Source organism: Ovis canadensis, chromosome 5 (assembly GCF_042477335.2).
Source record: "Ovis canadensis isolate MfBH-ARS-UI-01 breed Bighorn chromosome 5, ARS-UI_OviCan_v2, whole genome shotgun sequence".
Classification (NCBI taxonomy): Eukaryota; Metazoa; Chordata; class Mammalia; order Artiodactyla; family Bovidae; genus Ovis; species Ovis canadensis.
Window position 1 is genome coordinate 27,683,997 of NC_091249.1, and position 25,807 is coordinate 27,709,803.

General features: G+C 52.9%; 1 protein-coding gene across 6 annotated transcripts in view; it reads left to right on the plus strand.

Annotated features, from left to right (window-relative positions):
• Positions 1 to 22,976, plus strand: part of PDE4A (phosphodiesterase 4A) — a 39,575-nt gene extending 16,599 nt beyond the window's left edge. For 3 of the 6 annotated variants that reach the window (XM_069591052.1, XM_069591053.1, XM_069591054.1), the window contains exons 2-16: positions 5,934 to 6,125; positions 7,150 to 7,186; positions 7,310 to 7,380; positions 8,164 to 8,213; positions 8,373 to 8,485; positions 11,899 to 11,992; positions 13,496 to 13,719; positions 15,741 to 15,839; positions 15,951 to 16,115; positions 16,349 to 16,448; positions 16,578 to 16,732; positions 17,090 to 17,212; positions 18,075 to 18,257; positions 20,376 to 20,763; positions 20,861 to 21,198. In XM_069591052.1, coding sequence (XP_069447153.1) covers positions 5,934 to 6,125; positions 7,150 to 7,186; positions 7,310 to 7,380; positions 8,164 to 8,213; positions 8,373 to 8,485; positions 11,899 to 11,992; positions 13,496 to 13,719; positions 15,741 to 15,839; positions 15,951 to 16,115; positions 16,349 to 16,448; positions 16,578 to 16,732; positions 17,090 to 17,212; positions 18,075 to 18,257; positions 20,376 to 20,763; positions 20,861 to 20,880 — 2,014 coding nt within the window. In that variant the 3' untranslated portion in view covers positions 20,881 to 21,198. Of the gene's footprint in view, positions 1 to 5,933; positions 6,126 to 7,149; positions 7,187 to 7,309; positions 7,381 to 8,163; positions 8,214 to 8,372; positions 8,486 to 11,898; positions 11,993 to 13,495; positions 13,720 to 15,740; positions 15,840 to 15,950; positions 16,116 to 16,348; positions 16,449 to 16,577; positions 16,733 to 17,089; positions 17,213 to 18,074; positions 18,258 to 20,375 lie in introns of all 6 variants that reach the window. The other 3 variants (XM_069591049.1, XM_069591050.1, XM_069591051.1) reach the window with 1 other exon arrangement.
• The last annotated feature ends 2,831 nt before the right edge of the window (positions 22,977 to 25,807 follow it).

The window sequence follows — 25,807 nt, forward strand, 5'->3', positions numbered from 1 at the left end:
TTAAGGGATATACCTTTTTTTTTTTGCCATGCCCGTGACTTGTGGGATCTTATTTCCCTAACCAGAATGAATCCAGGATATCAGAAGTGAGAGCTCCAAACCCTAACCACTAGACCACCAGGGAACTCCCTCCCACTTTTTAATTAGGTTGTTTGTTCTGTTGTTGTTGAGTTTTAGGAATTCTTTATATAGTCTGGACACTGCATGTGCGCTTAGTTGCTTAGTCGTGTCTGACTCTGTGACGCCATGGACTGTAGCCCACCAGGGTCCTCTGTCCATGGAATTATCGAGGCAAGAACACTGGAGTAGCTTGCCATTTCCTTCTCCTGACGCAGGGATCTAACTCAGGTCTCCTGCCTTGCAGGAGTTGCATTGTATTCTTGACAGTCTGAATCATCAGGGAAGCCCAGTCTAGACACGAATCCCTTATCAAATATGTTATTTGCAAAAATGTTCTCCCAGAAATTCCCTTAGTCCAGTGGTTAGGACTCCAAGTTTCCATCCACTGCAGGGGCACAGTTTCAATCCCTGGTCAGGGAACTAAGATCTCATGTGCCCCATGGTGCGGCCGAAAAAAGAAAAAAAGGACTATTAAAGAAATATTCTCCCATTCTATGGATTGCCTTTGTACTCCCTGAATAGTCTTCTGATGCACAAAAGTTTTTAACTTTGATGAACTCCCTAATTTATTTTTTCTTTTGTTGCCCATGCTTTTGATGTCATGTCCAAGAAATCATTGCCAAATCCAATGTCATGAAGCTTCTAAGAGTTTTATAGTTTTAGCCCTTATATTTAGATCTTTGATCTATTGGGGGTTAATTTCCGTGTATGGTATAAGGTAAGGATCCCACTTCATTCTTCTGTAAGTCGGTAACTAGTTTTCCCAGCACCATCTTTTAAAAAGACTGTCCTTTCTCCACTGAATGGTCCTGGCTTCCTTGTTGACAATCATTTGACCACATATATGTGAGGGTTTATTTCTAGGCTCTCTATCCTTTCCAAATTTATGTATTTATTTTTGGCTGCATTGGGTCTTCGTTGCTGCTCAAGGGCTTTCTCTCGTTGCAGCAGTCAGCGACTACTCTCTAATTGTGGTGCATGGGGCTTCTCCTTGTGGTGGCTTCTCTTGTTGCAGAGCACATGCTCTAGGGCGCATGGGCTTCAGCAGTTACATCACAAAAGCTCAATAGTTGAGTCTTGTGGGCTCAGAAATACAGGCTCAGTAGTTGTGGTGCTCGGGTTCAGTTGTCCTGTGGCATGTGAGATCTTCCCAGACCAGGGATCCCCTGCATTGCAAGGCAGATTCTCAACCACTGGACAACCAGGGAAGCCCTTGGCTATCTTGATATTTTCAACTTACAATGGGTTTATCAGGACATATCATAAGTCAAGGAGATCACTGACTCCTCTCCTTCATCCTATACAAATAATTCAAAAATAAATCCCTTAGGTTTTAAATATAAGTTCCAAATACAGTTATTTCTCAGTAACTCACCACAACCATCTTAGTCCAAGCCACTAATAAAACACCCCATTTTAAAAAGTCAAAGAAGGTCTGTAGTTTATTTTTGTGTGTGTGTGTGTTTTTAATTGTTGAATGCCCTTATAGCTCAATCAGTAAAGAGTCTGCCTGCAATGCATAAGACCTGGGGTCAATTCCTAGGTCAGGAAGATCCCCTGGAGAAGGAAAAGGCAACCCCCTCCAGTATTCTTGCCTGGAAAATCCCATGGACAGAGGAGCCTGGCAGGTTACAGTCTATGGGGTTGCAAGAGTTGGACACCACTGAGTGACATTCCATGGCATGGATCTGCTACCATTTATCCATTCATCTGTTGATGTACGTTTGGTGTGGTTGTTTCTAGTTTTTGGTGATTATAAAGAGAACTGTTATAAACACCAGTCAGCAGGCTTATATATACATATATATGTATATACTCATTTTGGCTGTGCTGGGCAGGTCTTAGTTGTGGCATATAGGATCTTAAGTTGTGGCATGTGAACTCTTAGTTGCAGCATGAGGGATCTAGTTCCCTGACCAGGGATCGAACCGGGGCCCTCTGCATTGGGAACATAGAGTCCTAGGCTCTGGACCACCGGGGAAGTCCCTAGTCAGCAAGTCTTTGAGTGGATATGTTTTCATTTATCTTGGGTAAATATATAGGACTGCAGTTGTCAGATTGTACAATTAGGGTATGCTCAATTTCATAAAAAAGTAACCAACTGTCTTCCAGAGTGGCTGTACCACTTGGCATTCCCATCAGCGGTGAATGGGAGTTCCAGTTGCTCTAAATCCTTGTCATCACCACTTGGTATCCTTGTCAGTTTTTGTTTGTTTAGCACCCTAGTAGGTGTGAAGGGATAGTTCATGGTTTTAATTTGCATTTCCCTAAGGAGGAATGACGGAGAAGGCAGTGGCACACCACACCAGTACTCTTGCCTGGAAAATCCCATGGATGGAGGAGCCTGGTAGGCTGCAGTCCATGGGGTCGCAAAGAATCGGACACGACTGAGCGACTTCACTTTCACTTTTCACTTTCATGCACTGGAGAAGGAAATGGCAACCCACTCCAGTGTTCTTGCCTGGAGAATCCCAGGGACGAGGGGGAGCCTGGTGGGCTCTGGCGTCTCTGGGGTCGCACAGAGTGGGACACAACTGAAGCGACTTAGCAGCAGCAGCAGCAGCAAGGAGGAATGATGTTTCCTGTGCTAATGTGCCATCTGTGTATCTTCTTTGGTGAACTCTCCATACTTCTGCTCATTCTTTCATTGAGTTGTCTTCTTTTTAAATTTTCGTTTGTCTATTTTGGGCTCCACTGAGTCTTCATTGCTGCACAAGGGCTCTTTCTAGTTTTGGCGCGCCGGCTCCTCATTGCAGTGGCTTCTCTTGTGGAACACAGACAGGCTCTAGGCGTGTGGACTTGGTTGCTGTAGCGCATGGGTTTAGTTGCTCTGCGGTTTGTGGGATCTTCCTGGATCAGGGTTCGAACCTGTGTCCCCTGTATTGGCAGGCAGATTCTTAACCACTGCACCACCGGGGAAGTCCAAGTCATCTGTCTTCTTCTTATCGAATCTTCAGAGTTGGTTATATATTCTGGATACCAGTGCTTTGTCAAATATTTTCTCCCAGTCTGTGGCTTGTCTTTTTATTCTCTTGACAGTATCTTTTGCAGAGCAGGGTTCAGTGTTTTTAAAATGTTTTCTGAAGTTTGTTTTCAAAAGAAGTTTGCATTTTCAACTATTTAAAATTTCCGGTTTCTTTCCTAAAATTGGAACCCAGGGCCCCCAGCCCCACTCTGCTTTTTATGTTGGCTGCCTGGCCCCTGGAAAAATTTGCTCTAATGAGAGGAATGTGCCCTAAGGGGTCGTCAATAGAGGGCAGCAGTTAACATTTTGATCTGAGGAGTCCCAAGACTTGGGGTGGAATTCTGACAGCACCATGACCTTACTGTGTGACCTGGAACCAATCATCCTCTCTGAACCTTAGTTTCTTCATGTGTAAAATGGAGGCAATGAAGTCCCCCCCCCCTTCCCTCCATCCCAGGGCTGGCCCAGGAAAAAAAGTCCATGTATAGAAGCTGGTGGAAAAAGGCAATGGCACCCCACTCCAGTACTCTTGCCTGGACAATCCCATGGACGGAGGAGCCTGGTGGGCTACAGTCCATGGGGTCGCTGAGAGTTGGACATGACTGAGCAGCTTCACTTTCACTTTAATGCATTGGAGAAGGAAACAGCAACCCACTCCATGTTCTTGCCTGGAGAATCCCAGGGACGGGGGAGCCTGGTGGGCTGCCATCTATGGGGTTGCAGAGTCAGACATGACTGAAGCGACTTAGTAGCAGCAGCAGCGTAGAAGCTGGTATTGCTACCCTAGTCTAGGAGATTTCAGATTTTTTTTTTTTTTTTTTTGACTAGGCTACATGGCATGTAGGATCTTAGTTCCCTGACCAGGGATGGAACCTGGGCCCCCTGCGGTGGAAATGCAGGGTCCTTACTGCTGGACTGCAAGAGAATTCCCTCAGATTTATTTCTTAGCAGAGGGAACATTCAAATAAAATCTTAGACCGACATTCAATAGTAGGACCAGAAAGTGCAGGGAGGATTCTGTTTCCTCTCTCCCTGCCCGATTGTACTCACCAGAGCACAGCCTGAAATCTGCTGACCAGTCTAATACCCTCATTTTAACAGAGTCACAGACCAGAGAGGGCAGTGACCTTCTCGAGGTCACACAGCATGTCACAGGCACACAGCTCCCCACATTTATCCTCAAACCTTCATATCAATTGCCTAGCTGAGTTCCCTCCCCAGGGATACTGATAGATTTACAGTTAGGGGGCTGATAGATTTACAGCTGCCAGTGTTTCTTGAGCTCCCTTCCCTGTTAGCCACCATCCTGAGCATGTTACCTGGGTTAACTGTGGTTACCTGGATGACCTGAGGCAGGTAGTGGTTGCCCCCATATTGCAGAAGAGGAAACTGAAATTTGGTCTTTTCCCCCAAGTTGTACATTTGGGAAGTGGCATAGCCAGCTTTTTCCTACCTCATCCAGAGGCTCTGTCTTGCCAGTGTCAACAGAATGGAGTCCTGCTGTACCCTCTATGTAGCTGTGTCTCTGTTATTTGTCTATATCTCCACTCGAGTGACACCAATTTCCTTGCTGGTCCTCCAGCAAAAAAACAGATTCTGCCACAGGGCCTTTTCACTTACTGTTCCCTCACCCTGGAGTGCTTTCTCCCACCTCCTGACCCATGGCCTGCTCCTTCTCATCCTGCAGGCCCTGCTCAGATATCACCTCCTCAGAGAGACCTGCCTCCACCACAGCAGCTAAAAATCACCTTTCCAGCCACCCACCTAGTTTTAATTCCCTGGATGGCACCATCCAGCCTGTGTATTCATTCATTCATTCATAGATTGATTCATACATTAAACATTTGTTGGGCATCCAGGCCATGATCTTAGCCAGAGATCCAGCAGCGAACAAAGCAGACCAAAATCCTTGCTCTGTAGAGCTTAGTTCTAGAAGGGAAGGCAAACAGCAGAGAAGTAAAACATAGAATGTGCTGGGTAAGTAGTATTTATTTTAAGGAAGGGAAATATGAAATATAAGGGCAGGGGATGACATTTCAGATGGGTTGGTTGAGGGAGGCTTTCCTGAAGAGGCCACATTTGAGAGGAGGCCTGAAGGAGGTGAAGGGGGAGCCGCTGGAGAGCTGGGCCAGGGAGACAGCCTGTGCAAAGGCCCTGAGGCAGGAATGTTTCTGGAATATTTGGGGACCAGCCAGATAGCAATTATGGCTGCACCAGAGTCCATGACGGGCAGAGTGGGTATGGGGGCAGGGCCTTGTGGGCTACAGCAAGGACTTCGGCTTTGGCTCTGAGTGAACTGGGAGCCAGAGAAGGTTCTAAACAGAGGAGGGATGTGGCCCAACTCAGGTATTCACAGGCTTCCTCTGGCGGCTGAGGGAAGCAGACAGGGGTATAGACAGAAGAAGCTAGGGCCCAGAGCAAAGACAAACGTCCTGGCCCAGGCAAGTGATGGTGGGGAGGCTGGCCAAGGAAGGGGTATGAAGCAGACGGATTATTCTTGAATAGATTTGATTGCTTCGAGGTACAAAGGAAAGAACAGAACAAGGAGGACCCCACAACTTTCGGGGGTGTGCAGTGCTGCTCAGTTAGCCTGTTTCTAGACCAGCCCTCCTGGTGTCATGTCTGTGAGGGGCACAGATCATAGTCTGTCTGGGTCATGGCAGTTTCCCTTAGCTCTGGCAGCAGGACCAGGCACACAAAGCTGGTCTCTCTAATTTCCTGTCTCCCACCTTTTCAGAGGTATCTGTCTCTCTTGTCAGGAATTTCCTGGGTCCCCTTATTCCTCTCGACTCTCCCCCATCAGTGTCATCTCAGCCCCCTGACCCCTCTTCCCGCCCACCCCTTGCAGCTTGGAGGCAGAGAATGGACCGACACCGTCACCAGGCCGCAGCCCGCTGGACTCGCAGGCGAGCCCGGGCCTCGTGCTGCATGCCGGGGTGGCCACCAGCCAGCGCCGGGAGTCCTTTCTCTACCGCTCAGACAGCGACTATGACATGTCACCCAAGACCATGTCCCGGAACTCGTCGGTCACCAGCGAGGCGTGAGCACCCGCCATCTCCCCCTTGGCTGGCTCTTCCAGGCCTCCTGGCCCCAGCAAGGGTGGGCGGGGGCTGCCCAACCCCCACCCCACCCCATGGTCCTTGGCAAAAACTAAACAGCACCCTTATTCCCTATTGAGGACTCAGCCCCCTTATAGCATACCCACCCAGTGAGGTATGAGTGCCCACCCTGTCTCTGCCCTGCCACCCAGCTACTCTGAGCCCAGGCCCAGCCCCACCCATGTCCCTACAGTGCCCACCCACCCAACCTGCCCATGCCCACTCCTACCGCTTGGTTTCAGGGGCCTGGTGCCACCTTATCCCATCTCTCCAGCAAGGGAACCCCACTTGAGCCCCTCCTGGCCACCACTTCCAGAGGGTCCACCTCGGCTGACCCTCTTCTTCCTCCCCATGTCTAGGCTTCCCTAAACCAGCCCCCCTTATCATGACCACCTATAGTGGTGTGTGGAGAAGGAAATGGCAACCTACTCCAGTATTCTTGCCTGGGAAATCCCATGGACAGAGGAGCCCAACCGGCTACAATCCATGGGGTCACAAAGAGTCAGACACGACTGAAGCAACTAAACAACAGTAGCATAGAGGTGTGAGCACCCCCGTCTCCTCAGCCCGCTTCCTTCTCACTGAATCCTCCAGCCCTGTCCGGTGAGGCATCCGTTTCTCACCTTCCCCCCAGCTCCTGTCCTCCGCCCCCTCCCCAAGCTCAACCTCTGAGGTGTATTCACCGCCCTCCTTTTGTCTCTGCGCCACCTCACCTTGCCCCACCTGAACGCTTCTCCCTGACCATTTCCTTCAGAACGAGCCCCTGCAGCGTGACCATCCTTGTGAGGTATAAGCACCCCTCCCCCACCCCACAGAGCCCCCTTCCTGTCCACCAGCCTTCCGGGGACCAGTCCCCCACAGAGTGACACCCTAGGGACTTGCTTTTCTGGTAGCCCCAGCCCCTGTCCACCCCAGACCCTTGGGAGCCCCACTGTGAGGACCCCTGACCTACCCCTGTCCTTGCAGGCATGCAGAGGACCTCATCGTCACGCCGTTTGCCCAGGTAAGACCTCCTTCCCTAAGAAGGGAAGGGGCTCTGACTCTCCCCCACACTTGGGGACAGGGGCCCAGCCCCAGCTCCCTGCTCTGGGTGGACCCCTCTCCTCACCCTAGCTCCCCCACCCAGGTGCTGGCCAGTCTCCGGAGCGTTCGCAGCAACTTCTCCCTCCTGACCAATGTGCCCATTCCCAGCAACAAGTAAGTGGAGGCTAGGCCCCAGGGCCTGTGATCAAGAAGCTCAACATATCTGGGACCAACTCTCACAGCTGCTGTGTGACCTCAGGCAGGCACTTGACCTCTCTGAGCCTCTGTTTAGCCAACAGCTGCCACTGAGCCAGTAAACCATTGTGATTCAAATTCTTAAGTCGGGGAAACTTTTATAAACAAAGATGGAGGGGTATGGACACTCAGGGCTGAGGTCATGAGTGGCCAGCCACCCCAGCCTCTGGGCCACTCCTGGCAGTGATGCCAGCTTGCCAGGCAATTAACCTCCTGTGTTGCCTCTGTCAACTGGAGACCGCTGTAAGAAGTTGAGAAGGTGATGTATAGAAAGTGCTAGAATATTGCCCAGCACATAGTAATTGCTCACTGAATAGAAGTAGTTCTTATTTGGGGGCAGGGGTGAGGCTGAGAGCTGCTGGTTCCTCTGGGAGCCCTGTGGGGAGGGGGCAGAGTTATCCTGGGGTTCAAGGAACTCGGGGGAGGGGTGCCTAGGGAAGCAGGGACTTTGGAGACACGGGGTCTGACCCAACCAGCCATATTGTCTTGAAGAAGCTGGCTCCAACTTCGTGAACCTCAGTTTCCTCATCTGTAAAATGGGTTTTTGTGAGGCTCTGTGAGAGGCAGTGGGCAGAGTAAATGGCAGCATGCCTGGGACACACAGAGAGGGCTCAATAAAAGGAAGGTCAGTACTTTTCATGCAGAGAGGAAGGCAGAGATGCGGGGAGGGCCAGGCTGAGGTTGGGGCCCGATTTTTTGCAGGCGGTCCCCGCTGGGCGGCCCAACCCCCGTCTGCAAGGCCACGCTATCAGGTAACTAAGCCCGGGGCAGGAGAAGGGCCCCTCGTGGTGCCCCAGTGCGGGGTCCCTCAGCCCCTTTCCCAGCACCCTACTCATCTGACGGGCCCCCAGCACCTCTGGGGGTCTCCACGCGAACCCTCACAGTCACCACCCCGGCTGCCCCTTCTCCAGAGGAGACGTGTCAGCAGTTGGCCCGAGAGACACTGGAGGAGCTGGACTGGTGTCTGGAGCAGCTGGAAACCATGCAGACCTACCGCTCCGTCAGCGAGATGGCTTCCCATAAGGTGTGTAGGAGCAGCGGGGTGGAGCCAACTGCTGGGGGCGTGGTTAGCTATGGGGCGTGGCCAGTGGGCGTGGTCGACCTGTGATTAGAGCCTGTGGGGTGGGGTCAGACCCTGGGTGTCATTTATCTGACTTTGTATCTCCTGTAGACCTGGTGTGTGTGTGGGGGGCTGGGGGGGGTGGGGTGTGTGTGTGTCCCTAGGTGACCTTCTCTCCTGGGGGGAGCAGGTTGTATGTTTGTATGGTCTATGAGTGTGTATCTGTGGCTATATGACTGGCTGTTGGTTGGCTACGCAATTGCAGTGCTGGGAAAGGGAGGAGGGGAGGGGAGTGGGGGGTAACCCAATAAGATCCAGCAGGAGTGGCATGCACAAGTGTATCTATGGAGGGTGTAAAGGTATGCACAGCTGACAATGTGGGGCTGTCAGTGTGGGGGGCTGTAGCAGGGGGGGGTGTGTGTCTAGAGGTGTGAGTTAGTCCAGATGTGAATCTGAGTGTGTATCTCCATGGGTCTGTGACTCTGTGTGTGTGTGTGTGTGTGTGTGTGCTTGCAAGGCCACAGGAGAGAGTGCAAGGCATCCATGTACAGTTGTGCTGACTGTGCACTGCACAACTCCAGGGGGCGCCATTCAGGAAGCGGGCAATGTGAATGATGCCGCCTGGAGTTATACAGCTTGGTGGGAGGATGCCTGTCAGGAAATGAATGTGCAGGTGGGGGCGTCTGTGTTGGGAGGTGCGCACACCAGTGGGTGGAGGTTTGTCTGGGAACATGTGAGTCTGAGGGCAATTGTGTCCCTGAGGGTATGTGTGAAGCATCTGAGAATGTGACTGTGTGTCTGAATGTAGGTCTGCGGGTGTATTTCTGCAATGGGGTGTGTGCCTTGTGGAGCTGTGGGTGTGAGTGTGCGTATTCCCTTATAGATTAGTCAGGGCACATTTGTGTCTGAGGCCATAGGGGTATTCATGTTTGTTTACAAGTGTGTCTGTGGGTGTGTTGAGTGTGTCTGCAAGTGTGTCCAGTATCTGGGTGTTTATCCCTTAGTGTGTGCCTGCACTTCTGGTTGTGAGTCCATATTCTGGGAATGGGTGTCTAGAGGTATTTGTACCTCTGTGTGCTCAATTTTACACCTAGAAATGTGTTGAACAACAGAATTGTGACTCTGTGTGTGTGTGTGTGTGTGGTTAGCATAGGACTGAAAGCATTTGGGTGTCAGAGTGTGGTCAGGTCAAGTGTCTGATTGTAGTGGTGTGGAGTGGAGTTCGTGTCTGATTGTGTGTTGGTGTGTGGAGCATGTGGGTGTGTGTGTCTGTCGCTGGGTGTGTCCACGGTGGGGTGGGGGGCATGCCCTCTGCCGGGTGCGTGTGCCTCCCTGCCCATCCCTGGCAACCTCACCTGGGTCCTGCCTGAGGCCCGTGGGCTCCAGTGCCCCTTTAATGCCCCCCCACCCCCAGCACCACCTGACATTGCATGCAGCCTGCCAGTGCTGCAGTGAGCACGCACACGCACACACACAGGCGAACACACGGAGCCCAGAGCCTCCGAAGCCTCCTCCCGGGACCCTCGCCCCGCACCTTCCCCCCATGGGCAGGGGTCCCCGGCCACCTCCAGCCACTGCTGCTGCCGCAGGGGGCCCCAGCAGGGCCCACGGCAGGCGGACCATGTAACCAGGGCTGCTGCCGGGAGCGCGGAGGGGAAGGGAGCCCCCCAGCCCTGCTGGGCCGGCCCGGGCCCCTCCGCGGCTCCCCCTTCCACTGCCCAGCACCCCGCCCCCTGCCACAATAGCTGCTAACCCCGGGACTCCCCAAGCCCAGCCTCTGTGTGCGGCAGCCCTGAGCGGGGCCAAGACTCCACGATGCCCTTGGTGGATTTCTTCTGCGAGACCTGCTCCAAGCCGTGGCTGGTGGGCTGGTGGGACCAGGTAGGGGAACTCAGGGTGGAGGATGGGCAAGAGACCCAGCTCTGGCCCTCCCACCTCGCACCTTCCAGCCCCCAGTCTGGGCTTGTGTGTGCATCTGTGCACGTGTGTGGCCTGGAGATGAAGCCTGGTGACTGTGTCTCTGTGTGTGGCCCGGGGCTGGGCGTGGAAGGTGGGTGGTTGGGGGTGTGGGTCTCTCTCTGGGTGTGACCGTCAGCGCGCATGTGTGTGTGTGTCTGGAGTGGTGGGGGGCTGCCTGAGGCCTGTGGGCTTGTGTGCCTGGGTCATGGACCGGGGGATGGCCCTGGCCAAGATCACATGGTTCTGATTGTGGTGGTGTGTTTTGGGCCGTGTTTATGAGCCCAGAGCTGCATGATTTTTCTGGGGCATGGGACCCTGAGTTCAGTGACTGCTTTATTGTGTGTGCTCCTTGATGTGTGTGTCTGGGGGCTGTGTAGCTCTGTGTAAGTGGGGAGTCTGTGACTCTGTGCGGTTGTGTGACTTTGTGGGTCCATCTTGTGTGTGGATGTGTGTCTCTCTATGGGTGCCCAGGGCCTCTGGCAGCCCTGGGAGGAGTGAGTGTCCCTCCCGATGTGGGCCGGCCGGGCGGGCTCACCCTTCCTGCCAAGAGTCCCTCCTGCCTCTCTGGACAGTCGGCTCCAGCTCAGGGGGCGCTTTGGTGGAGCTTGGGGGTGGGGAGCCGATGCCCTTTCTCCTCATGCACAATGTCACAGCAGCCACTTGTGTGAAGAGAGACGGGGAGACCCAAAGGAGCCCCCAGGCCTGGTTCTAGGCATCCCCTGTCCATCTGTGCATCTGTCCACCCCTCTGAGGTTGGGGGAGAGGGGGCTATGATGGGAAACCCCCATCCCCTAGTGACTGAACTAGGGTTTCCTCTGCTCACCCTTCTCCCTGCCCCGGCCAAACATCTTCACCCAGAATTTCAGGACTTCATTCCTTCCTTCCAAACCAGGCTGAGGGCTAGGGGGCCAGGACCCTGGGGTGTGGGGTCCCTGTCTGGGAAGACCTGGGCCAGGGGTAGGTCTGGGAAGGCAGGGGTTAAGGGGCCCATGGCCTGCCCCCTTTTCCCCAGCTCAGCAGCTGGTTGGAGGGGGAGTTGCTAAGGAGACTCCCATCACCATGGTGACGGGATTCTCCTGGCACCCCATTGGCTCCCTGTTAAGCAGGAACCCCTCCCTTCCACAGGTGCCCCTCTGGCTCCTCTTTAGGGGCAGAAAGAGGGAGTATGGTGAGAGAAAGCCCCCTTCCTCAGAGAGGGAGAGCTGCACTCCCCAAGCCTGGGGACCCCCATCGAGAGTTGGGAGGAGAGGAAGGACTGACCCCTCCCCTCTCACAGCCTGCTGAGGGCTGTGCTGGCTGAGCAGAGAAGTGAGAGGGGCTCCTGGGTTCTTCAGAGGTTTCTTGGGAAGGCCTGACCTTACCCCCCCAACCCCTGCCATCACCCCATCATGCCTTCCTTCTTGCCTCCTTCACCTTAGTTCAAGAGGATGCTAAACCGTGAACTCACACACCTGTCAGAGATGAGCAGGTCAGGAAACCAGGTCTCTGAGTACATCTCCACCACATTCCTGGGTGAGTGAAGGGCAGCACTGTGTGTGTGTGTGTGTGGCGGGGGGGATGCATAACTGGACTGTTGGGGGGCACCCCAGACCCTAGGTCTTGTTGCACACATTTGCCCAAGGGACCCTGACTCACCTCCCTAAAGGTCAAAGTCTCCACATCAAAAGTTCCTACACTCTGATACCCTCAAATTTAGTGAGACCCCCCCAACTCCTGTAGAACCCCTACATTTAAAGCTGCGAAGTCCCTCCAAACTCAGTGGGATCCCATTGGAACTCTCAAACTCAAGGACCCCAAGAAACCCCCAAACTCAAATAGAACTCAAAGTCTCCCAAAATTCACTAGAATCTCCAACCTCGAATTTCCTTGCCCCAAACTCAGAAGATCCCTCAAACTCAAGAGAGATGCCTGGACTCAGTGGAATTCTCAAATCCTGCCCTCAAAAGCCCATAAAGACCCCCAAACCTTTAAAAAAAACCTCCAAGCTGAAATCTCCCCAATTTAATAGAATGCCCAAACTTGGTACAATACCCCCAAATTCAGTAGACCCCCAAACTTTAGATACCCAAATTCAGTAGGATTCTCTTGCTTAGCTTAAACCTATACAGTGATTCCCCAAACTCTGGAGAATTCCTTAACTCAGAAACTTAAAGGTGAAATACCCCAGCTTCACTGGAACCCTTCAGCTCACAAGGACCTCCAAGGTCAGCCTTCCTCTCATCCTGAAGCCAAGGGCCTTAACTGAGACTATCCCTGACAAAGTCAGGGTAATTTCACCTTCAGAATTGATCACCAAAGTTCCCCAATTCAGGCTACCTGCCCCCCCAACCAAGCTGGAAAGAAGGTTTCAAACATTCCCACCAGTGAGTGTGTGATGTGCCTGAATGCCGAAGACCCAGCCAATAAGAGCACAGCATGCAAATGAGCCCTCTTGGGCCCTGTCATTGACTGCTGGGACCCAGGTCACAATGGGTGGCCCTGGCTGGACTCTGGAAGGCCTAAAGAGCTCCGGAAAAGAGACTTCTGGGGCTGGCCCCCAGGCAGGCTGATGTCCAGGGGGTAGGGGTGGGCCCATGGAGCCAGAGACCACCCTTCCTTCCCGCCTCCCAGCACTGTCCACCCCCACCAGCCCTCTGGTTCACCGTGGGGCTGTCTTCCCAGCCCGAGAAGGGTCCTTGCCTATCCGAGGCAGGCAGAAGCCCTCTCTAGCGCCCCCACCCAGCCTCCTGACTTCCCATGCCACCCCCTCGCCAAACCTGGTGATTGGACTGGGGCCACCCCACAGCTCTCGTCTGGCCCTGGGGTCCTCACTCCAGCCCACCACCTCCCAGAAGAATTCCTACCTCCGCTCTGGTTTCCAGTCTATAAGCAACCAACAGCATGACACCAGGACTAGGTCTGCCCTCCTGGGTGAGAATTTTCAGGGCTTGAGGGGGTAAGACAGGCACGGTCTGAGAGCCAGATGAGGGAGCTTCAGTGGGGTAACCATGCTTGCCTCTCCTCTGTCTTCCGCAGACAAGCGGAATGAAGTGGAGATCCCATCACCCACGATCAAAGATCGGGAAAAACAGCAAGCGCCACGACAGAGACCTTGCCAGCAGCCCCCGGCCCCTGGGCCACAGCTCCAGCCCATGTCTCAGATAACTGGGGTGAAGAAGCTGATGCATAGCAGCAGCCTCAACGATTCCAGCATCCCCCGCTTTGGTGTGAAGACTGACCAAGAGGAACTCCTAGCCCAAGTGGGTGGGGCCTCAGCGGAGGCAGGGCTGGAGAGGGAGGGGCAGGGTTCTGGGGGTGGGGGCAGTGAAGGACTGGGCTTTGGGTCAGTCTGAGATGAGGATTCCGGTATACCTGCCTTTTGAGACTCTCAGGAAAGGAGGAGTGAAGGAAACAGTATGCGCTGTGTGCCTGTCCATGGGATTCTCCAGGCAAGAATACTAGAGTGGGTTGCCATGCCCTCCTCCAGGGGATCTTCCTCACCCAGGGATCAAACCCGAATCTCCTGCATTGATAAGTGGGCTCTTTACCACTAGCGCTTTCTGGGAAGTCCAGGAAGCAGTTTAGGAAGGAGCCAATGAGCAGAGAGGCAGGTGGTCTCAGCTGGAGTCAACGAGGCTCTGGAGTATGAACAGCACCACTGAGTTGAACCACCCGGAGGCAAGCCTGCTGGCCTATTTTTTTTTTAATTAGTTAATTTTTGGCTGCACTGAGTTTTCGTTGCTGTGCACTGGCTTTCTCTAGTTGCAATGGGGGCTACTCTTTGTTGCGGTGCATGGGCTTCTCTTGAAGTAGCTTCTCTTGTTACAGAGCACAGGCTCTAGGCACACGGGCTTCAGTAGTTGTGACACGTGGGCTCAGCAGTTGTGGCGCACGGGTTCAGTAGTTGCAGATCTCGGACTCCAGAGCACTGTCTCCGCAGTTGTGGCTCACAGGCTTAGTTGCTCCATGGCAGGTGGGATCTTCCCAGACCAGGGATCGAACCAGGATTGGCAGCAGACTCTTATCCACTGTACCACCAGGAAAGTCTTGTGGTGGCTGCACTGTGGTGGAGGCTGTCCCCAGGGTGAATGCCCTCACCCCCTCTACATAGCTCTAGCACAGAAAGAGCAGTTTTGTGGAGGGGTTTTTTTTTTTTTTTTTTTTGGCCACACCACACAGCACATGGGATCTTCGTGCTCCCCCCAGAGCAGATTTATGAGAGGGGACAGCTGTGAGAATGTGTAGCAGCTCCAGCAGCTGGGGGATGGACATGCTTACCAGTGGAAGGAATCTGCACAGAATCCAACAGCATCCACTACAGACCAAACCCGGATTCGCCTCCTGGCTTTTCTGTGATATCTTAGGCCAAAGGACTCCCACATTGATTTGTACAGTGGACTCGACACAAGCTCAGCAGCTTACTCAGCTGACTTTTCTTGTAACCCTTCATGTGCCAGCAATGGCCAGTGCTATATGCAGTTACCCAGTGTTGAGCACTTACTGTGTACTGGCACTTTTTTTTGGACATGCAGTAGGGCATGAGGGATCTTAGTTCCCTGACCAGGGATTGAACCCACGCTCCCAGCAGAAGAAGTGCAGAATCCACTGGACCACCAGGGAAGTCCCTGGCACTGTTCTGAATTCTGTGAAGACATGATAAATTAGTCCATGTTCCTTTCCTCCCAGTGCCCAAGAGCAGTTTAACTGAGGCTGAACCGTGCTTTTGGGTCAGCCATACTGAGTTCACATCCCAGCCTTGCCACTTGTGAGATGTAAGGTCTTGAGTAAGTCTTGTCACTGCTTGGAGTTTGGGTTCCTTCACCTGCTATGTGAAATCAAGCACTTAGTGCAATGCTGGGTAGCTTATAGGCACTCAATAGACACTGGGGTTGCTTTGTTATTTTCTGGCCCAGTAGGACCTGGGTGGTAAATTCTATACTGCTGAGCACATACATCACCCACTGGTTGAGTGATAATGGTCCCACTATTCGGACCAGGGTTCTGAACACCTGGCTCAGATGGTAAAGCATCTGCCTACAATACAGGAAACCGGGTTCAATCCCTGGGTGGGAAAGATCCCCTGGAGAAGGGAAGGGCTACCCACTCCAGTATGCTTGCCCGGAGAATTCCATGCACAGAGGAGCCTGGCTGGCTACATACTGTCCATGGGGTCGCAAAGAGTTGGCCAAGACAGAGCAACTAACACCTCTGAACTCCTAGAAAAGAGTCTAGAGGGTCCTGGCCTCAGGGGCTCCTGACCTGTGGCCTCCGTCTCTGCCAGGAACTGGAAAACCTGAACAAGTGGGGCCTGAACATCTTTCGCGTGTCAGATTACGCTGGGGGCCGTTCCCTCAGCTGCATCATGTACACAGTATTCCAGGTAGGGTGAGATTCCTGGGGGGCGGCTTGAGTGGGGCCAGCTTCGAGGGAGAGGGAGGGCTGAGGAGCTGAGGGCCAGGGAGGGTCACTGGCCCCCGACCTCTGCCCGCAGGAGCGGGATCTGCTGAAGAAGTTCCGCATCCCGGTGGACACTATGGTGACATACATGCTGACCCTAGAGGACCACTACCACCCGGACGTGGCTTACCACAACAGCCTGCACGCGGCCGACGTGCTGCAGTCCACCCATGTGCTGCTGGCCACACCTGCGTTGGATGTGAGCACCACCTGGGCACCCCGTCTCTCCAGCCTCCCCTCCCCCACTGCCCATCTTGAATCTCCTGTTTCTCTCTCTGACCCTGGGTCCCTGACCTCCCTTCTCTCTTTGACCCTGTTCCTCTCTCCTGACCCCCATCTTTCTTGATTCTCCCATTTCTCTTTTACCCTGTCTCTCTGACTCCCCATCTTTCTAACCCCTGCCTTTCTCTGACCCCCTCGCTCCGCCCCCAGGCCGTGTTCACGGACTTGGAGATTCTCGCTGCCCTCTTCGCGGCCGCCATCCACGACGTGGACCACCCTGGAGTCTCCAATCAGTTCCTCATCAACACCAGTGAGCGGCCCTCCGGGAGGGCGGGGCCTGCTGGGTGGGGGGCGGGGCCTATGCTGGCCCCTCCCTGCAGGGGGCATCCTGGGTGGGTCGTCTCTCCTTCTGACTGCCCCAACCTGACCTGGGCCCCAGATTCAGAACTGGCGCTCATGTACAACGACGAGTCGGTGCTGGAGAATCACCACCTGGCCGTGGGCTTCAAGCTGCTGCAGGAAGACAACTGTGACATCTTCCAGAACCTCGGCAAGCGCCAGCGGCAGAGCCTGCGCAAGATGGTCATCGACATGGTGGGCGGGGCGAGGGATGGGGACAGTGCGGAAGGTCGCCTTTGGGCCTAGGGAAATTTGGGGAGGGTGTGGTCTGAGTCTGGGATAGACAGGCCCCAAGTAGGAGAGCCGTCCTTTGGGAGGGGGTCGTGGGGGTTGGATTTTTTTTTGACCCACTCCCTGCATAATGTGGGATCTTAGTTCCTTGACTGGAAATCAAATCTGTGCCCCCTTCAGTGGAAGCTGAAGGGGTGTCCTAACCACTGGTCTGCCAAGGAATTCCACAGGGGCTGATTGTGCTCAGTGAAAACTTTGGGTTGGGTGGGTACAGAGGGTGGCCAGGCTTCGAGGGCCCCCATGACAGGTCCTTACCCACAGGTGCTGGCCACGGATATGTCCAAGCACATGACCCTCCTGGCTGACCTGAAGACCATGGTGGAGACTAAGAAAGTGACCAGCTCAGGGGTCCTCTTGCTGGATAACTATTCTGACCGCATCCAGGTGCCCTCCCCACACACAATATAAGGGCTCTTTCCCTCCCTTCCTCCCTTAGGTCTGGGTCGCTGCCCCTCACTCTGCCCCCAGCCCCCAGGTTGCCCATCTTCCTTGTCTTTTCTCTCCTCTGCCGTCTAACCCTTTCCAACTCCCATCTCCCCCATCTCACTCAATTCCCTCTTCCCTTTCTTTTTCTAACATAATGTGGGTGTTTTTTTTAATTATTAATTTGTTTGTTTATGGCTGTGCTGGGTCTTCATTGCTGTGCAGGTTTTTCTCTAGCTGTGGCAAGTGAGAGCTACTCTCTAGTTGCAATGCACAGACTTCTTATCATGGTGGCTTCTCTTGTTGCAGAGCGCAGGCTCTAGGGTGCGCAGGCTTCGGTAGTTCCCGTGGCATGTGGGCTCAGTAGTTGAGGCTCCCGCAATCTAGAGCACAGGCTTAGTAGTTGTGACGCACGGGCTCAGTAGCCCTTCAGCATGTAGGGTCTTCCCGGACCAGGGATCAAACCTGTGTCTTGTGCACTGGCAGGTGAATTCTTGACCACTGAGCCACCAGAGAAGCCCCCCTTTTCCCTTTCTTCATCAAGCCCTGTCTCCATTCCTCCCACACCTCTGTCTCCCCCGCTGCCTCTTTTCCCTTCCCTCCTCTGCCCTTTGCTCATCAGTCACCTTTCATCTCTCTCCTCCTCTCTTCCACTCATCTCCCTTTTCCCTTACCTCTTCCTCCTCCCTCCATCTCCCCCCTTACCCACCGCCCCACCCCCACCCCCTTCCCCTACTATCTTTCCAAAGGGAAAGTAAGAAAGCCTGGGGCCTGAAACTGGGTCGGGGGCCATGGCCTCTAAAGCTCCCCTCACCCCATGCAGGTTCTGCGGAACATGGTGCACTGCGCAGACCTTAGCAACCCCACCAAGCCGCTGGAGCTTTACCGCCAGTGGACTGACCGCATCATGGCCGAGTTCTTCCAGCAGGGCGACCGCGAACGTGAGCGAGGCATGGAGATCAGTCCCATGTGCGACAAGCACACAGCCTCAGTGGAGAAGTCTCAGGTAGAGCCTCGGGGTGCTGGAAGGGAGCAGGGAAAGCCCCACTGCCTCACATCCTGGCCTCGAGCTCCAAGGCCCCCAGGAGGCCCTAAGCTGCCCATCCACAGTATCAAGTTTTTCTTTGTTTTTTCCTTCTCTATCATGATAAGAAATACGTAATACTTTACTTTCTGCTCCACAGAACAACTGAACTGAGCCTCCAGCTCCTTAATTTGTAGATTTGTGCCCAGATAGTTCTAACTCATTTGTTGCAACTGCCATAACATCAGTAATAATATTCGTCTGACCGTTAGTTACAGACCTCATGTCCATTCAGCCTCTTGGTTTCCCTGTGATCTGGCCACTCATTTTGGGCCTGAGTTTTGATGGATTTTTTTTTTTTTTTTTTTGGTCACATGGATCCTCATTGGTGCTTGTGGGCTCTCTCTAGTTGCAATGAGCAGAGGCTACTCTTCATTGAGGTGTTTGGGCTTCTCATTATGGTGGCTTCTCTTGTTGCGGAGCACAAGTTTTAGGCGTGTGGGCTTCAGTAATTGCAGCACACAGGCTCAATAGTTGCAGCTCATGGGCCCTAGAGCCATGGACTCAGAAGCTATGGTGCACCAGCTTATTTGCTCCATGGCATATGGAATCTTCCCAGACCAGGGATCGAACCCATATCCCCGGCATTGGCAGGCAGATTCTTATCCACTGCGCCACCAGGAAGTCCTGATGGATTCTGAAATGGAATGGAATGACTCAGCTTTGTCATCTGCCTGTTTAACAAAAGGGACAGAAACACGGTCTTATAAGAGACACCACTTTGGGGACCTCCCTAGAGGTCTAGTGGTTAAGATTCCATTCTCCCAGTGCAGAGGGGATGGGTTCCATCCCTGGTCAGAGGGCTAGGAACCCACATGCTGCACAGCTGGCCTAAAAAAAAGGATAAACTTTTGAATATGAGAGTTTCTCTCTCTCCCTGCTTCTAGCCTCTTCCCTGGTGAGATCTCCTCTTCCTGTCTTGGTGTGTGTATATTTCCCACGCAGGGTTACCCAGCCCTCAGCACTATTGAAGTTTGGGGATGGCTCATTCTCTGTGGTGGGCCCACCCTCTACATTGTAAGGTGTTGATCAGTATCCTTGGCCTCCACCCATGGGATCCGAGGAACACCCTACCTTTCCTGTGGTAATAACCAAAACTGTGTCCAGACACTTCCAAATGTCCCCTGGTCATCCACATAGCCCCCTAACCCCTGATGAAAACCAGATTTATTTGTTTTGTTACGCATTTATATTCACAGGTAACTTAACAGGAATAGTTTGTGGGCTTAGCTTTGTTAAAAGTATAAATTGTATCAGTATATACTTATTTTTACATAGCTTACCTTTTCTTCCCAACAGTGACTTAGACATCTATCCACCTTATTACACATGGATTAAGCACATCCTTTTTCCCTGCTGTGTAGTATCCCCACGGGCTTCCCAGGTGGCTCAGTGGTAAAGAATCCGCCTGCCAATGCAGGAGACAAGGGTTTGATCCCTGGGTTGGGAAGATCCCTTGGAGAAGGAAATGGCAACTCACTCCAATATTCTTGCTGGGAAAATCCCATGAACAGAAGAGCGTGGCTGGCTACAGTCCATGGGATCTCAAAGATTTAGACACAGTTTAGCAACTGAGAACGCATGCATTCTGGGAACTAAAATCCTGCAAGCCACACGGCGAGGCAAAAAAAGGGGGGGCTTTCATGAATATCTGTGATTTACCACCATTTTTAAAAAGTAATTCCCGACTGATGTATATATAGAGGTGTTTCCAGTTTTTGTTTACATCTCATATGTGATTTTTTCCCCTCTTACTTACACAAGAGTTTTTCCAGGGATGAATCTGGAGAAGCAAACTTGCTAAGTCAAATGGTGTCAGTATCTCTTATTTTTATTTAGTTTTTGCTGCACTGCGTGACATGCAGGATCTTAGTTCCCAAATCAGGGATCGAACCCTGTCCACCTGCCATGGAAGTGCAGAGTCCTAACCTTACCTGGATGGCCGGGGAAGTTCCCTGCATCAGCATCTTTTAAATTTTATCAGATCCTGCAGCATGGTTGGTGCCATCTGTGGTTTATGCTTCCTTCCTGCTCCCTCAGGTGGGTTTCATCGACTATATCGTACACCCACTGTGGGAGACGTGGGCTGACTTGGTCCACCCAGACGCCCAAGAGATCCTGGACACTCTGGAAGACAACCGGGACTGGTACTATAGCGCTATTCGGCAGAGCCCCTCACCACCCCCTGAGGAGGAGCCTGGGGGACCGGGCCACCCCCCACCACCAGATAAGTTCCAGTTCGAGCTGACGCTGGACGAGGAAGAGGAGGAGGAGGTGTGCAGTGCCCCGGGTGCAATTGCAGTTCAGGAATTGTACATGGCCCAGGATGCCTCCCCACCTGAAGACCCTTTGGAGGTTGATGGCCAGGATCCATCTGCGGAGGTGGAGATAGAGGAAATGTACTTGACCCAGCAAGTGGACTCCACAGGTAGTGTGGCAGCTGGCCAGGATGTGTCTGTGCCCCGAGGCGCGTCCGTGGATGTCTGTGTGGGCTGCTGCAACATCCCTGCCCTGTCTCCTAATAGCCTTGCTCCGCTTGCCTTGAGGACACCGCCCCCTCCAGAGGACGACCCGGGCCTTCTGGGCCTCCCCTCCGTGGCAGCCGAGGTGGGGGCCCAAAAAGAGCATCAGGCTGCCAAGAGGGCATGCTGTGCCTGCACGGGGACAGCCGGCGAGGACCCCGCTCCTGGAGCGCTTCCAGCTCCTGGAGCTTGGGGGTCAGCTGGTGGCCCTACCTGAGCGTCAGCCCCTGTACCCGGTTGGCCTCCGTGCCACCCGCCACCGCCACCACCATCACCCCCTGACCTCCTCCACTGCCTCAAAGACTCTTGGGCCTCCTGAGAAAAAAGAAAACAGAAAAGTGGGTTTTTTTTCTCTTTTCTTTTTTTCCTCTTTCCCCCCCACCCCCACCCAGGGGCCTCTTTTTGGAGGTGGGGGCTGGGGAACCAGGGGCTGAGGTCCCGGAAGTGATTTTATTTTTGGAATTTTAATTGTTACATTTTTAGAAAAAGAAAAAAAAAAAAAAAGGACGAAACACAGCAACTGTAGATGCTCCTGTTCCCGGCTCCCCTTGTCCAGGTCCAACCACCCCCGCCCCGGCCCTACCTCGCCAGCCCCCACTCTCAACACCATCGCCCAGGTTCCAGGCTTAGTCTTCCGGCCTCTTGGGGCTCTTTGCCTGGTGTAGAATCTCCCTCCAGACTTCTGAATTTGGGGAGGGTCTCTAGAACCCAGCCAGGAATAGCCATTCTGGGTGGGGGCCCTAGGGGTGGGGAGGGGTCGCCCACTGTAGGGGGGAGCCCAGCTCCAGTCCTGCTCTGGCTTTCTGCCCTCCCCTGCCCAGAAGTCTTCCGCCTCATTTTGCACAAACCTGGCAATACTGATTCGAGGGAGCCATGGGGCTTCAGGAGGCAAGGGGAGGGTGTCAGAGGGACGTTCACACCACCAACCTGGGATCTGAGGTTTGAGGAGGGCCTGATCCCACTCTCCCCTCTACCCGTCACCCCTTTCCTCTTCCACTCCGGGTTTCAGTTTGAATTTTCTCCGTTTGGAGAGGGGGGATGATTTGGAGCCGCCCCCTTTCCTTCCAGCTGCTTCTCCTCTTGTTTTTGCCTTAATGGTTCCCATGGCCATAGGAGAGGGGGTTGCAGTGGCTCCCACTTGCACCCCGAGTGGGGCGGGGCCAGGCCCAGAGTTCCCATCCTGGGTATGCCCCCTCCCCAGCATCCTCCTGCCCTCCCCCAACTCTTTGCCCTAGGAGGAAGCAATAACGGTGTACACCCACATCCCCTTTCTGGGCAGCCCACCCTACCCTGGCATCAGAGTCATTTCTCCTTTCATCCCCCACCTTGCCAAGCCTCCCTGGCTTCCCCTAGCTGTTCCCTGGAGCAATACAACGGACAGATGCAAGGCCATTTTTCTTCAAGCCATGGGGGGACTATTTGGAAGGAAAGACCCCCACTTCCCCTATCCGCTCTGCCCCTCAGCTTGGTTCTGCAGCTGGGCAGGACTGGCCTCTCTCATCATCCTCCCCTCCGATTCTGAGCACACGGTACTGTAGCCCCCAGCTCCCCCCAGCCTTCCATCTGTCTGTCCTTCCCTGTGGGGAGTACCACCCATTCCCACCCCCAAGATGCTGTACAGGGTTCATTTTTGTAGCGAAAGTAGTTTCAGTCCCAGCCGGCGACCGGAGGGGGCCTTTTCTTTCAGTTCTCTTTCTTTCTCTTCTTTTTTTTTTTTTTGTACATACTGTAAGGTTGGTTTGTAAATTATTCTACAGAGGCAAAAAGGGAAAATAAATTTGCCCTTCCCCCCCCACTGACTCAGTCAGGGGAAAGAGGGGTGGGGGTCTCCCAGGGGGAGTCTCCATTCCTGCTGTATTATACAAACTGTACCATAGACCCCCAGGAGTGTGGACTCAGTGCTGTTTAACAGGGAGTCATGTGATCAGAGGGGGAGGTGAGGGCTGGGCAGTAGCTGCCCCTCTCCCTGTCCCCAGGGACCCAGGGGAGGGGAGCCCAGGACGACCCCTGTGCCCCGGAGCTGCTCAAGTGTTGTCCAGTTTAACAATCAATCAGTCGGTCTGCTGATCGATACTCAACCCTTCGATCTTGTCTCCAATTAAACCAAGGCTTTCACCGATCTTCATGGCTGTTGTGGCTTCTTTTTCCATCCTATTTCTCAAGGTGTGTCTTTTGAGTTGTCTGTCTGGGCCAGGTAGGAGTAAGGAATGGACTCAGTCCCTGCCCTTCCCTGGGCAGATAGAACTTGAGGGGGTTCTGAGAGCTTGGCAAGAGGCAGCCCCCGGGCCTGGGCCAGATCCAGATATAGGGACTGCTGCGGGTTATAAAGTGTGTGTTCAGACCACACAGTTTTTGGAGGCTAGGAAACCCAGGTAAAGAATCCACCTGCCAGTATAAGAGACAAGTGTTTGATCCCTGGGTCAGGAAGATCCCCTGGAGGCGGGCATGGCAACCCACTCCAGTATTCTTGCCTGGAGAACTACATGGACAGAGGAGCCTGGCGGGCTACAGTCATGGAGTCACAAAAGAGTCGGATGTGACTGAGCACACAGACCCAGGTAAGCCTTGTTTCTCTGAACGTGCAGCATATCTGACGCACCTCGGGTCCTTCTGGTAGCACGAAGTTGTTCCTGGAAACCGAGGGGATCTGATTGACCACGCCTCCAACGTCTGGTGGCCAGGTCATGATAAAAGATCTTAGGTCAAATTCTGCTGTGAAGACAGTAAACTTGATGCACCAGCACAAGAGAATTGCCATCTGAAAGTTCCATGAATTCTAGTCATTATGGTGTTGCAACCATCAATGCTGTGGTAAGTCATTTCAGTCCTGTCTGACTCTCTGTGACCCCATGAACTGTAGCCTGCCAGGCTGCTCTGTCCATGGGGATTCTCCAGGCAAGAATACTAGAGTGGGTTGCCATGCCCTTCTCCAGGGTATCTTCCCAACCCAGGAATCGAACCGGAGTCTCATGTCTCCTGCATTGGCAGGTGGATTCGTTACCACTAGCGCCACCTAGGAAACCCCCCTCAGTGCTGCATTAAAACAAAACAAAAATTAATACCCTAAAGCCTGTGAACCTTAATGCCGTATATCAGGCAAGCTGAATCCTCCCAAGTTCACAGAGGACCGGCTCGGCATTTTAGCTCTTTTTTTTTTTTTAACTTTTTATTTTGTATTGGGGTTTAGCCTGTTACCAATGTTGTGATAGTTTCAGGTGGACAGCACAGGGACTCAGCCATACATAACACATGTATCTATCCTCCCCCAAACTCCCCTCCCATCCAGGCTGCCACTTTTTAGCTCTTGTTTTTCTAGTGTCTTCATACAAGGTTGGGAGTGAGTGAATCTCAGATATATTTTAAATAATCCACATGTTTGAATACTGTTAATCCCACCCATGGGAGCCCATTTTCCAACCTTTATCAGGATAATTAAGAAGCCTTGATTTCATGAGTAAAACTGTTTCTGCCATTCATTATGCTAACAAGCAAAACTTCCCTTGTGGATAAAGATAGAGGAAGTGTTTGTGATGCAGGCTTTCAGGTTAGAATACTGGCTGCCTCTGGTGTGTAATACACACGTGTACACACACAGTGCTTAAGCCATTAAGCACAGTGGGATCAGTATATATTCACAGCATGAGTCTTCTGAAACAAAATGATGGCAGCTTGCCTGGATTTGAGGAAAGATTGACAAGCCTCCCTGGTGACTCAGTGGTAAAGAATCCACCTGCCATTGCAGGAGATACAAGAGACTGGGTTCAATTCCTGGGTTGGGACGATCCCTTGGAGTAGGAAATGGCAACCCGCTCCAATATTCTTGCCTGGAAAATTCTGTGGACAGAGGAGCCTGGAGGACTATAGTCCACAGGTTCACAAAGAGTCAGACACGACTGAACGACTGAGCATGCACGCGTGACCAGGTATTCTGCTAGTTGTCTCTAGTGGCCAAGGACTAATGTGAATCTCAACTCTAGCTGTGTGACCTTGGGTGTGATCTCTCTGACCTTCAATTGCTTCATTGGTAAAATGGGAAGGACAAAAGTTCCCGACTAGAGAGAGCTATCCTGTAAAACTTCGTGTTGGTGGAAATGTTCTGTGTCTGCAGTATCTAACGGTAAGCACTAAGCCCCAGGTGGCTGTTAAGGACTTGAAATGAGGCTAGTGCAATCAAACTGGAGTTTTAGTTTTCTTTTACATTAAGTAGCCACATGCAGCTACTGGTAACTATATCCGAATGTTCCTTATTGGCACTTAGCAAGAGAGTTAATGTAGAGGATGGAATGCACACAAAGCTTTGCCTGCTTCACTTTGGCTTAAAGATTCGTGTAGATATCGTGGCCCAGAGGAGCGGGGACCAACCTGGACCCAGAGGGGAGGAACGAAGCTGGAAAACTAGGCAGAAGTTGCCAGGGAATCTGAATTTTGCGCAAGAAGCATTGAAGAGACATGGATGTTTTCCCAAGTGTGTTCCAAAGGCAAGCAGAGTCGGGGAAAGGGTGTCAGGCTGGGGGTCAGGAGGCGACAGTATCAATCCCAGCCTGCAGCAATTAGCAATTGGCTGAGCCTCCTTGTGCCAGGCCTCAGTTTTCCTCAGAGTGTAAAAGGGAAGGTGTGATGTTCCATATGCCTTCTGAGTTGGGGCTTGGTGACAGTCAGAATGTGGGTCAAAGGACAGAGGTAGCATATGACCGTCAGCTGCCTCTTTAAAATTCTGCTGTTGGGAGTTCATCTTTCCTTGGGGAAAGATGAGCAAGGTCAGAGAAGCTCTGTAATCTGAACAGGACAGGGGCCCTGGCAAGGGGTGGAGTCAGTTCATTCTATGAAGTTGACATCAGCCACTTGCAGGCTACAGGGTTCTGGGGCAAATGGCTCCGCCTTGCCCAACCTTTAGAGGGCCCTGCCTTGTGCTCAACTCATCACTCAGACTATTTTATCAGCTTTTGGGCT